Source organism: Neomonachus schauinslandi, chromosome 1, assembly GCF_002201575.2.
Source record: "Neomonachus schauinslandi chromosome 1, ASM220157v2, whole genome shotgun sequence".
Classification (NCBI taxonomy): Eukaryota; Metazoa; Chordata; class Mammalia; order Carnivora; family Phocidae; genus Neomonachus; species Neomonachus schauinslandi.
Genome location: NC_058403.1, coordinates 6315407 through 6329317, shown reverse-complemented (window position 1 = coordinate 6329317; position 13911 = coordinate 6315407). Strand labels below are relative to the sequence as shown.

Genomic DNA, 13911 nt, shown 5'->3' with positions numbered 1-13911 from the left:
ATCCTAATCCAAGAACTCATGACTGTCACTTTACATGGCAGACTTGACTAAAGACATGGATCTTGACATGGGAAGACTGACCTGGATTATCAGGATGGGCCCAAAGTAATCACAAAGGTCCTCTTAAGAGTGAGGCAGAAGAGGGGCACCTGGGTGGTTCAGTCGGTTAAGCATCCGACTCTCAGTTTTGGCTCAGGTCGTGATCTCAGGGTCGTGAGACTGAGCCCTGCACTGGACTCCGCACACAGCACAGAGTCTGCTTGGGATTCTCTCTCCCTCTCCCTCCACCCCTCCCACTTGTGCACGCTCTCTCTCTCTAAAATAAATAAATCTTAAACAAACAAAACAGAGCGAGGCAGAAGAGTCAGAGCCAGAGACTTCAAGCTGCTAGCCTGAAGATAAAAGACGTGACATGAACCTCTAGAAGCTGGAAAAATGCAAAGAAAGGGATTCTACCCTACAGCTTCCAGAAAGGAACACAGCTATGCTGACACTGATTTTAGCTCACAGAGACCTATGTCCAACTGCTGATCTACAGAAGATCATTTTTTTTTTTAAGATTTTATTTATTTAACAGAGAGAGTGAGCACAAACAGGTGGAGTGGCAGGCAGAGAGGGAGAGGAAGAAGCAGCTCCCCACTGAGCAGGGAGCCCAATGCGGGGCTCGATCCCAAGGTCCCAGGATCATGACCTGAGCCGAAGGCAGATGTTTAACCAACTGAGCCACCCAGGCGCCCCAACACCATTTTTCAAAATTGTTTAAGCCACTAGATATGTAATTTGCTATAGCAGCCACAGCAAACAAATACTAAAGAGATACTAAACACCTGGGAGTCTGTTTAAGAATGAAATTATATGAAAATGACAATCAGATGACAATAATTCAAGTCTAACTTCTTGATGTTATTTGGGGCAAGCGTATTAGGAAAATTAATATGGTAAAAAGCTTTAATTTAAGCAGCATTTGGATAACATTTAAAATGTTAAGTTTTTTTTTTTTGAGAGAGAGAGAGAGAGAAAGCATGTGCATGCTCGCAGGGCGTGGGTGGGGTGGGGGGATAGAGAGAGGATCTTAAAAGCAGGCTCCAGGGCTCAGCACAGGGCCTCACCCAGGGCTCAATCTCATGACCCTGAGATCATGATCTGGGCCGAAATCAACAGTCAGACGCTTAACCAACTGCGCCACCCAGGCGCCCCCTTAGATTGCTTTTAAAACACAGAATAAGTAAACAACAAAGGTCAATCAGGCAGATTAACTTACTCTCCTTCCAGAAGATGTTTTAGGAAGATCACTATCATCCTAGGAATAAAAATCAGAGCAGCTTAAGTGTTAATATTCTCATTAGAAATGTAATAATCTAAAAGCATATCAAGACATTAGGTCTTACAAGGGTTTTAACTTGTTTACAAAAATCTCAAAAAGCAGACCCTATCAGATGACCTTTGTGGGACCCAGACTCCAACAAACCAATCATTCTTAATAACCCCTTACATTCTCTAAGAACGTGCAGTAATTCCAAAAGATAGCTATAAAAAGTTGCTTTGTGCATGACCTAAATAGAACATGCATAAGCAACTTTAAATTTGTGTTTTACCTCTACCCATAAAACCCTAGAAACCATCTCCTACATTTCCTGAATTTCCTACTCTACACATTTTCTTATTCTCTAAATCAGATATTTGTATACCCATTTTTATTCCAATATAAATTAGCATGAAAATCAGTGAATTACAATAAGGGCTTGCATAGAAATTGACACTACACTGACATGAGTAGTGTTTTTAAAGAATATCCTTCCTACAACTCCTACAACTTCCTGCCTGATTCTGTATAAAGTGAAATTATTCGACACCATTGATAGCTGCCTTAAACTTCAATACCCTCTTGAGTGAAGAACTTCTGGGTACTGTGAGCATGGTAAAAGTTCATGAATTTTTAATTACAATTAAATCCAACTCTCAGATATTGGTTTTAGCAAAAGTAGAGAACATATTCCGCAGCTATGTTATTCATATAGACATATTTTGTTTATTTGGTAGCAATTACTGGTTAAAACAAATTCCCTCACTGAACATCTAGACAATTAAGAAATATATTTTTTCTCAAAGTCCACAGTCTCTCGTGCGTCATCTCTCCTGAGAAACAAACTGAGGGTTTTAGAGGGGAGGGGGGTGGGGGGATGGGTTAGCCCGGTGATGGGTATTAAGGAGGGCACGTACTGCATGGAGCACTGGGGGTTGTAAGAAAACAATGAATTGTGGATCACTGCATCGAAAACTGGTGATGTATTGTATGGTGACTAACAAAATAAAAATATATATATATTTTTATCAAAATAGTTTTCATAGTTCACTGGAATATAGTGAGACTCAATATTTTTAAGTTACCATTTGAAATTAACAAAAATCATTATAAAATTAACAAACTTCATACCAAATCCTCGGCATTTTGCTCATCATTTTCAGAAGTGTTAGAAAGTTCTGAGATATTTGTACAGTCTTGATTCCTAAAAAACAATTTTTCACGTTTTTAAGAGTATGCAGATGTAGTTACTACTGTTGTCAAAAATTCAAACTGCAGGTTAAGATATAAACAGTGCCCCAAGTTTGCATGCCTAATTTCAAGCAATGGAATACCAGGGTTTTTTAATCTACACTCTATGGAAACAACTGACCATCTTAGAATACTGAAAGCAAGTCCCCCCCAACCCCCCGCCCAGTTATGTATGTATAAAAATTAAGCTGGTAATCCAGAAACAGTATATACATGAGCTCAACTGGATGAATGTGCAGATGAGTTTTCCTACACATCATCACTAGTAATATATTCATATAGCGAGTACCAAGAACATGGCTGATGGAGATAAAATAGAGGGGAAAAGTAGAAATTAAAGCAAACTGTATCTTCACTACACACACAGAAGAAAGAATGCTAAAGTAGGAATGTCTAGGCACAAGGAAGATGAAAGTGGGTATGTGATTTTTCTGAAGTAGAAAAAAATGAAAGTGTTGGAGAAAGGGAAATAAGTCCAAGTCATCCGGGCAAGAGGCGGATTCAACCCAGCAAAGTGAGATAGACTAGAACCAGTTACTTCCCAGTGTGTAGCCTGATGGTGAGAATGATGGCACAGTTTATAAACCATGTTCTCTAATACGTAATTCTTTCCAACAATTTGCATGGCTATAGTAGAAAAAGGCATTAAAGATCATACAGCAAAACTCATTAATTTTGAAGGAAACAGGCTGAGTCATTTGTCCAAAGTGACAAAGAATGTTCACTTGAACAGATTAGGTTAAAACTCAGATCTCACTTTCCAAGTCAGTTTCCCATCCTACTCTTCCAAACTCATCTCCCAGTGAAAGCAAGCATGTGCAAAGTCACTCTTATACAAACACGCTCATGGGATACAACCCCAAAGAGATGAAAACCAATCTAGTCATGACAACACATCTCACAAACCCAAACTCAATACTCTCCACAAAAGAAGTGTTGAGAAAAAATGATGAGGTCAGGAAAGAAAGGAAAGCCAAGCAACAGATGAAAGGACACACAGACAGCAGACACGTGAGAGCTACAGCGGTCTGGACTGGGTCCTGAAGACAGAGCAAGGCTGTTGGTGTCAAGAAGGAAATCCACAGGCGTTCTGGACTGCAGTCATTAGTATTACACCAAGGAGAATTTAATGTTTCATGAGGACACCACAGGAACGAAAAATGTTAACCTAAGGGGATACCGGGTGAAGGGTATTTATAGGGTAACTCTCTATAGTATAAAATTAGTTCAGAGTTTTAAAAAAATAGAAAAATCTCGATTGTTCAATTTCTCATGCCTTTACTGAAATTATGTTCACAACATGTATGTAAAGAAATGTCATTTAATGTAGCACATTAAAAAGGTATAATTCAGAGAGCAAAAATTATAAACTGGCTGGCTGCAAGAGGTACAATATGAAAAGTCACTTTTTCACAACATCTGTAATAGGAGGTAACTTACTTTATAAATTTTAAAAGTTGGTCAGTTATCTTCTTAGCTGATCTTGCAATTACACTCTCGGGTTCATTAAATGTCCTGGCATTATGTTCTATGTATCTGACTTCCCAAACTAATGCAGATAGCCTCCTTCAAAATAAGAAGTAGGCAATTTAGGACATAGAAAATGAAAAGACAGAAACCAAGTAAAAAAAAAAAAAAAAAATTAAGCCAGCATATATTATTAAATCTAAGTGCCAAAGTTACAACGAATAATGCTACCAACCTGATCACAGTCATAAGCAATTATATCAGAAGCTAAACCATAGAGAATACATTTAAAAACCAAAAATCTTAACAGATCACTTAATCCAGAAAACCAACAGAGCAACCCTCCGTTTCGCCTTGTCTAGAGATACAAATGAAGCTACTCAATGAAGAAAATGTATTAGATACCATTAATCCTGAGAGAATAACCTGGCAAAGTGGTTTCTGAACAAATGCACATTCCCAGGTTTGGCTACACAAACAATGTAAGAAGCCAGTTTTTTGTACAGGTAATTTCTTGAAGTAGATGAATTATAAAAAATACCATAAATTACTTGAAAAAAATCACCGAGAATAAGAAACTTTACAGTTACCAGGGCTCTAGAAGCCAAAGATAAAAAGCTGATGACTCTGGGGAATTAATCTTTCAAAGGCCAATCTTTAACCAAGTTAAATTTTATCTTTAAATCGAGCTGCTAAATAGGAATGTTAACATGCAAATAAAAACAAATACAATATCTAACTACTTAACATAATTCATAAGAAAAGGAGACTATAAAAGATTGAGGAATGAAACACGGTATTTCTCATCTAAACACCTAACAGTGTCTTACACATAAGACCACAAATGACCATCATGAAAGAAGAGAATGCAACAGAAAGTAATGCTAATCAGCTCCCACTCCATCACTGTCACCATCAACCACCACTTCCGTTCACTCTGGTCAGGACGACCAAAGACCCTTTCAAACTATTTGTAAAGGAGGTTTCTACTGACCTGTAAAAGCGATTAACGAGTCTCATTCGAATTGTGTACAGATCCGTTGGATAAGCTACCACAGTACAGTACTTCGGATACGTACACAGATCAACTGGACCTGCAAAAGCTGCAGCTATGTCTGTGGAGGCAGAGAGAAGAACTCTTGATCAATAAGTTCATTACTTTTAAGAGATTATTCCTCTACAAATGATTTAAAAATAGAGCTACATTTAACACTGAAGGCCCAACCAAAAAGTAGCAAACAGAAATTATAGTGAAGAACACAACCACAGCTTGCTACAATTTTAAAATACTTTTGAGGAAAGGAAAACTTGAACATGAAACTTCACACTAAAAAACTTACCAAGATTCAGAAGTTGATCTATGCCACTAATAATTCGTTCACACTCTTCATCTCTCGATTTCTGACCCCATTCACCATCTTGTGGTTTGTACAGCAGTTTCTCTAGCTCGTCTGAAGTGACAGAAATACTAGCTCCTAATTCTTCAGGTGGATCAACTATGAATTACATTAAAAAGAACAAAAAGAAAAATAATCAACCAAATATACACTATATTTAAGTTGTCAAAACTCATAAACAAGACACTACAAAGGAAAAAGTAGCTGCTTTACAGTGGAGAAACCTGGCAGACACCACCTAAATCACAAGATGAAGGTTAACAGCTTCAGTAATAGAACAAATGGATATCATGTGCCTCCTGATAGGATGCACCGAGGACCACGTATCACTTCTGTAATGCTAGTGCCAAAAATGCGAACCCCGAACGATGAATAAATATCAGCAAAGCCCAAACTGAGAGAAATTCTGCAAAATAACTAGCCAGGATTATATGAGAAAGGATAGTGAGGCTACTAAGATGCAGTCAGTATAAAGCTGGAAGCCTAGGGTAAGAATTAATGAGCCAGACACACATTAATTCTCTGGAGTTTTAGTAAAGCTCACAGTTACCGTAATAATTTGAAAACACTTCTCAAACTGAAAACACAGGTAAAATATTTTCATTATTTAAAAATTATATACCATTATCAGGAATTGGTTCCATGTCCCATGGGCTAAGTTTTTCAATTTCAGTATTGTCCCACCTGTTAAAAAAACAAGAAGTCCAGTTAGCCTCTCATAAAAATGACTTGTGGCTAATAACTAGGTATCCACTACAAAAGTAAAGGACAGAAAATGTGAAAACCTTTTTGCAGCAATAAAAGTTTAAATATTAACAGTAAGATTTTTTTAAGGAGGATATATTATGAGAAAAAAGTATAAAAATGTATGGCGGTTCAAAGACAAAGCCAGAAATCCTGTGTGGCTTTACACAGGGTAGGTATAAGAAAAAAAAAACTCAAAGACACCATGGAGCCTTGAATGCCACACTTCAGAATGTGACTTTATTCCACAGCCAATGGGAAAGCAGCACAGACTTCCATAAACAAGGGAAATGATGTAATGTGTGCTCCTGAATAAGGATCCTGCAGTATTACGCTGAGGAAATACCAGGCGGCTACAGAAATGGTCCCAGGGAAGCAAGCAGAGCCTGCCCCAAGGGGGTACTGGCGAATGGGAAGCAAGAGGGGCGTCCTAGAGATACTGCATGGAGGAGACTGATAGGACTCAATGACAGACTAAATCATAGTCTTTAACCTGAAACATAATAGTTCTTCATAAAACCACCCACCACAATGAATTAATGTTTACAGAGGATTAATTTTCAACTGCATACAGACCTAACGATGTAGCACTGGAAATGACTATCAGGGTACTGTGGCTGATATGGCTCTTGACTTAGCACTGTCCCAAACCACCAAGCATCATCAATGATAGATCGGAACCTGTCACCTGTAAGAGATGACCGAGTCTGAGACACCAATTTGCCAAGATTAACATTTTTAATTTATAAAGTACCGTGATATAGATAAGAGAAATTACTTCTTTATCTTAAAATTAGCCACCCTTCCCCACTTTCCAGCAATCTTCAGTGATAAAGTCAATGTAAAAAGATACAATGTTACACTTAATTTCCTTAAGGCATATAACCAAACAGTTTAACAGACTAAAATAGCTATGACTAAATGCTGTTGTTTGGTGGATCTAAACACCTACCCCCAAAATAAGTTCCATTACATTTTACAACATGAAACAAAGAACAAGGTTTAATAAAACTCAAAAATCTTTTATAACAATGTGTACTATCAATAAATACTTGTTTAATAAGTATATTAAATACATACAGCTCTGAAATATGTATTTCCTAAAGAATAAAACAAAATATAAAAGTATGATGAGAGGGCGCCTGGGTGGCTCAGTTGGTTAGGCGACTGCCTTCGGCTCAGGTCATGATCCTGGAGTCCCTGGATCGAGTCCCGCATCGGGCTCCCTGCTCGGCGGGGAGTCTGCTTTGCCCTCTGACCCTATCCCCTCTCATGTGTTCTCTCTCATTCTCTCTCTCTCAAATAAATAAATAAAATCTTTAAAAAAAAAAAAAAAAGTATGATGAGAATTTAATCCATGATTATTCTAAAGTTGTTCCTATATAAATATTGCCACATAAAAGTGTTTTAATTCTTAAGACTTCACAATAAAAATCAGTTCTAGATGTACCCTTGGAAACACGTACATATTGATTATTTTAAAAATCGGGGGAGCCTGGGTGGTTCAGTCGGTTGAGCAACTGACTCTTGGTTTCAGCTCAGATCATGATCTCAGGGTCATGAGATGGAGCCCCAGTTCAGGGATGGAGCTTGCTTAGGATTCTCTCTCCCTCACCCTTTGACCCTCCCACTTCCCTCTCTTAAAAAAAAAAAAAAAATTAAACATCCAAATATTCCTTTACCTCAGCAGGATGTAATAGAAGCAGGGAAGTAGATATTAGGAGGACTCCTCTACAAACCCAAGTAACTGTAGAGAGTGCTCCAACTAACCTCGGTCATTTTCTGAATGTATTCTGTAAGAACGCTTCTGAGGAACACGCTGTATGTGAGCTATTTCACAAACATTACAAAAGAAACACGGACTGCTATAATAACCCCACCTTTTCCTTCCCATGCTTTCCACCATTCTCAAAACAAAATCACTAACCAAAAAAAGTCACTTATCTATCCTTGGTAGATTCACAGTTCTTTCTTCAAGGAAAGTTTTACGGAAATGGTATCAATCAAAATTAATGCTACATCTCACTCCCAAGAAAGAGAATATTTACGTAATAAAATACCCACAAATAGTATTAACTAAAGTATGCTTACACTGAATTCTATAAAACTGAAAAAAAATAGCAATATTACAATTATCGCATTACTTGTTTTGAGGTTTGTTTTTTTTTTTTTAAGATTTTATTTATTTGTCAGAGAGCGAACGAGCAAGCACAAGCAGGGGGAGCTGCAGGCAGAGGGAGAAGCAGACTCCTCAATGAGCAGGGAGCCCGTTGCGGGACTAGATCCTAGGACCATGACCTGAGCCAAAGGCACCCACTTAATCTACTGAGCCATCCAGGTGTCCCAGAGGGTTTTTTAAAATTATTTATTTGAGAGAGAGAAAGAGAGCGAGAACGAGAGTAAGCACACAAGCACAAGCAGGGTGAGTGGCAGGCAGAGGGAGAGGGAGAAGCAGGCTCCCCGCTGAGCAAGGAGCCTGATGCAGGACTTAATCCCAGGACCCTGAGATCATGACCTGAGCCAATGGCAGCCGCTTAACTGACTGAGCCACCCAGGCACCTGGTTTGAGGTTCTTAATATATTTTAAAATACATGTAAACATGACTTTTATGTATATTTCGTATTTTCCAAAATCATCAGAAACCCGTAAGTCTCTCATCCCTCTACCCACCTCTCTGCCACTAATAAATTTCTACTTTTGATAATATTTCATTAACATAAATATTCTAAAACAGAACTTCATCTTTAGAAAAAGATCTTGGTAAGTTCTTCTAACTTTTTAAATGAAAGGCATATAGTAAAAATTTGATATAATACCCTGGTTTTTACCAATTATGTAATGTAAATAACCTAATTTAACATAAATATCACCCACAGTATTTATGTAATAGATATTATTGTAATAACAAGTCCAGTGGCTTCATTTTGAGATGCCTAACATAAATTCATGGTTATAAAAAAGCCAGTCTTTGATAGCAAGAATTAACTTTATAATATTTTTCCTCATTTATTTAAAACTAGAAGATACTTTCACAGTTTAAATAAAAGTATTTTTTCGGTGTAAGATAACACTTTTAATTAAAAGGAGCCTTAAGAAATCACTTTTCTGGGTGCACCTAGCTGGCTCAGTCAGAGGAACATGCAACTCTTAATCTCAGGGTCATGAGTTAGAGCCCCATGTTTGGTATAGAGATCACTTAAATAAATTTTTAAAAAAATAAATCACTTGGGGCGCCTGGGTGGCTCAGTTGGTTAAGCGACTGCCTTCGGCTCAGGTCATGATCCTGGAGTCCCGGGATCGAGTCCCGCATCGGGCTCCCTGCTCAGCGGGGAGTTTGCTTCTCCCTCTGACCCTCTTCCCTCTCGCGCTCTCATTCGCTCTCTCTCAAATAAATAAAGTCTTTTTAAAAATAAATACGTAATAAATCACTTTTCTGAAGGTAAAACCTGGCTTTTCCTTAAGCATAAAAAAAAAAACACCAAACCTATTTTTGCCTATACAAGTAGGATAAACTTGAGTAAAGATAGTATGGTAGAACTTGATTAAAGTTTTCAATATAGGAAAATCAGAATCAAGCAACTTCTTCTAATAGTACTCCTCAAACTTAAAGAGAACAGGTAAGAGTTTATGGGGGAACAAAACTGAATTAATTAGAAGATCCATTTCTCAACCACAAAAATAAAACAAAGCCACTAAATTGCAAGAGGCAAGTGGGAATCCATCTCTAGAGCTGAGCTAAAGAGAACGGAGTTTAAAACAATTTTTGGATGCACATGTTGGTAGAACAAAAGGACAGCTTCCAACTTAGACATCGTTGGGGCTGGATAAATAGTTGGGAATAGATCCCATAATTAGATGGGAAACCTGAAAGTTCTTCAGAATCTGGCTATAGGACTTGTTAATTCCCACACGTTCCAGATGACTCGAGTTTGGTTTTTGTTGTTTCTGTGTGTGGCTAGATGTTTTTCTTCAAGAAAAATTTCCTTCACCTCTAGTCCCAAAATAATGCTGACTACTTGAGTGGACATTACCATTAAAAACAGTCTACTAAGAGGGGCGCCTGGGTGGCTCAGTTGGTTAAGCGACTGCCTTCGGCTCAGGTCATGATCCTGGAGTCCCGGGATCGAGTCCCGCATCGGGCTCCCTGCTCGGCGGGGGGTCTGCTTCTCCCTCTGACCCTCTTCCCTCTTGTGCTCTCTGTCTCTCATTCTCTCTCTCTCAAATAAATAAATAAAATCTTTAAAAAAAAAAAAAAAAACAGTCTACTAAGAGCGGCCACATTCCCTGACAATCTTTCGTTTCAAATAGGGATGGCTCGGGGAATTTATCTAAAATTTACCTATTTGTAGTATCTGTAGAAAAAGGCAACAAAAACTAGGAAAATTAATGAGGTCTTAATATCATTTACAAATGTGTACACCAGATGTAAAACTTAATACTTCTAATAAGAGATCTGATAAAACTTAGTATTTCTAAGAGACCAAAACTGATAAAAGGAGAATGAACGATCGTAAGTGATTCAAGTCAAGCTCAACACATGAGCTCCCCAGACAGCATTCCAAACTGAAAGTAATATATGCACACCTATGAAATGGGTACTATACTACAGTTGCTAACTAGTATTACCTGGCCTGGTTACAATCATCAATTTTGTCCCATGGAGATTAACGACCTACACAGTCAAGCAAAGGAGCCCACCAGCCCACCCTAAATGGTCACCACAAAAAACACAGTCAAGCTAGCATGTACATTGAGGTAATCTGACTTTTTTGTCCAGCCAGATGTCTCAGGGTTATAAAGTGTAAGTGTTCTATGAATTTATTTTTTAGAGGAATGGTTTCCTCAAGTCAACCTATTTAAGTCTGGGTTGACAACAACATTAAAGTAAAATATTCTGGGATACCAGAACATTATCAGTGTGAAATCTGCATTATTTTTCGCCTTTCTGATTGTTTTATATCATAGAATAATTTTGTGAATTATGCCAGTCACACTAAAAAGACAGAAAAAAGGCAGTGCGAGGAAGTCTGAAAGGAAATAAAAGGTCAATTCTAGCATATAATCAATGAGTAAGAAATAATCCCTTCAAAACGTCAGCTACTGTAAGAATACAAGAAATGGTGCTTGGCTAAAAAGGGTATTAAGGAGAAGTAAGTACCAAGCCCTAAGCAAAATATACTCCAGTCACTTGTATCTTCCCACGACTTACATGTCTGCATCCACCATAATAAGCAGCACTATAACCAGTAAAATGAGAGATCATCATCTAAAGGCATATGAAACTCAGTAAGGATGGACTTACAAGACTGCCAATTCCTCTGTCTTGCTTCATCATAAAATTGACGCAATACAAGAAAGTCAATAACATCTGGCATATCATGATACCTAAATAGAAATATAAAAAACTGTTAAACTCCCTGAGTAGCAGGTTACAGCCTAGGGCAAAAATGTCAAAAAGAAATAGGATAGGAGCTGCACTTGTAATTTTTATTTTTCAACTAGGCTTATTAAAAAAAAAGTGAAAAAGAAGCTAGTAAAATTAATGTTAAGAGTGTATTTTAGGGCGCCTGGGTGGCTCAGTTGGTAAAGCGGCTGCTTTCGGCTCAGGTCATGATCCTGGAGTCCCTGGATCGAGTCCCGCATCGGGCTCCCTGCTAGGCAGGGAGCCTGCTTCTCCCTCTGACCCTCCCCCCTCTCATGTGCTCTCTCTCTCTCATTCTCTCTGTCTCAAGTAAATAAATAAAATCTTAAAAAAAAAAAAAAAAAGAGTGTATTTTATTTAACCTTACATACCCTAAATCCTGTCTCACAATGTTATCAGCACAAAATAATGAGACACTCCACATAATCTTTTTCTTCATATCAAGTCTTCAAAATCTAGTGTGTACACTTAACATCACACTCAATTGAAATCCGCCACATTCTAAGTGCTCAAGAGCCACAGTGGCTAAGGGCTACCATAATGGACAACACAGGCCTAACAAATTATTTATTCTAACATTTTCTCAAAAATAAAGACAGAAGAAATGTCCCCTCCAGGCCAGAATTCTCCACACATTTAAGTGGCATGGGGAAAGGTATAAAACATGCCAGTGCCTAATTGTTGCTACAGCACATGATCTTTACCTCTAGTGGGCTCCCATCTACCAGGAACCTTAACTCACAGGCTGTCTACAGTGCTCTACCCCTTCAGGTATGGAAAGGACACGCTCATCAGCAAGAGAAAAAAATCTAAATTTAAATAATTCCATAAAAAAATAGTAACACATACCTAATAGAGAAAGATTTGTCCATTAATCTTCCAGTTGCAGGATCTACAAATCCAAGTTTGAGGCAACATAGTGTAGGGGGCCCAACCTCATATCGTATTCCAACTATTTTGACCAATTCTTGATCCTTTAACAGATATTTTTAAAAGAGCAAGTGTTTAAAATGGTTTAAAACAGAACAATTCCTCAAGACTATAATTCTCCATATTGCCACAGTAAGTCAACTCACAATTTAGCTTCCAATTTAACATTAATTACAATAATTTTTGCTAATGTTAATCTTCATGAATCTTTTTTAGGATAGACATTTAATACTCTTTCTAATGTAAGGAATATACTCACTTTAGAAAATATACCACAAGTGATATATACAATGGAATATTATGCAGCCATCAAAAGGAATGAGATCTTGCCATTTGCAACGACGTGGATGGAGCTGGAGGATGTTATGCTGAGCGAAATAAGTCAATCAGAGAAAGACATGTATCATATGACCTCACTGATATGAGGAATTCTTAATCTCAGGAAACAAACTGAGGGTTGCTGGAGTGGTGGGGGTGGGAGGGATGGGGTGTCTGGGTGATAGACATTGGGGAGGGTATGTACTATGGTGAGCGCTGTGAAGTGTGCAAGACTGTTGAATCACAGATCTGTACCTCTGAAACAAAGAATACATTATACGTTAAAAAAAAAAAAAAAGAAGATAGCAGGAGGGGAAGAATGAAGGGGGGGAAATCGGAGGGGGAGACAATCCATGAGAGATGATGGACTCTGAAAAACAAACTGAGGGTTCTAGAGGTGAGGGGGGTGGGAGGATGGGTTAGCCCGGTGATGGGTATTAAAGAGGGCACGTTCTGCATGGAGCACTGGGTGTTGTGCACAAACAATGAATCATGGAACACTACATCAAAAACTAATGATGTAATGTATGGTGATTAACATAATAATAAAAATATTTTTAAAAAAGGAAAAAAAATATACCACAAGTATTAAGAAGGAACATGTAAGTCACTAACCAGCTCAATATCTAAAGCAACTACTGTGAACGAACAATCTGAATTTCTTTCCAGCTTTGTTCTCTTCCTAGAGATACACAACCCTGTTTTGTGTGTTTCTGTGTAAAGACACCTCATCTAATATATTGGTTCATCAGTGCTGAACTCACAGCCCAAAGCAGTATAACTCAGGTCTAAACAAGGTTTATCTAATGCACATACTTTCTCCATAAAGCACGTCATCACTTTCTTGTGCTAACACTGTAGAATACTTTAAGCACTACACTTGGGGGCTATTTTAAACAGCAAGTCACCAACAAAAAGCATAAAAATGTAAACATCCTTTCCTGTTGCATTCAACACACTGCAAAAAGGACCCTTATTTATGAGATGAGGGCTCAAATAAGAAGGCACCACCTTGCTCAATCTCAGCTGGAAACATGCTGGTCACGCAAATCTAATTTTTTGCCACTCTGTGCATGTT

General features: G+C 38.0%; 1 protein-coding gene across 1 annotated transcript in view; it reads right to left on the bottom strand.

Moving 5' to 3' along the window:
* BRWD1 (bromodomain and WD repeat domain containing 1) overlaps positions 1–13911 on the bottom strand; it is a 105446-nt gene that overhangs the window by 17053 nt on the left and 74482 nt on the right. Inside the window, 9 exon segments of the mRNA XM_021679271.2 lie at positions 1262–1300; positions 2435–2507; positions 3995–4120; positions 5016–5136; positions 5362–5517; positions 6041–6102; positions 6739–6850; positions 11466–11548; positions 12435–12559. Coding sequence (XP_021534946.2) covers positions 1262–1300; positions 2435–2507; positions 3995–4120; positions 5016–5136; positions 5362–5517; positions 6041–6102; positions 6739–6850; positions 11466–11548; positions 12435–12559 — 897 coding nt within the window.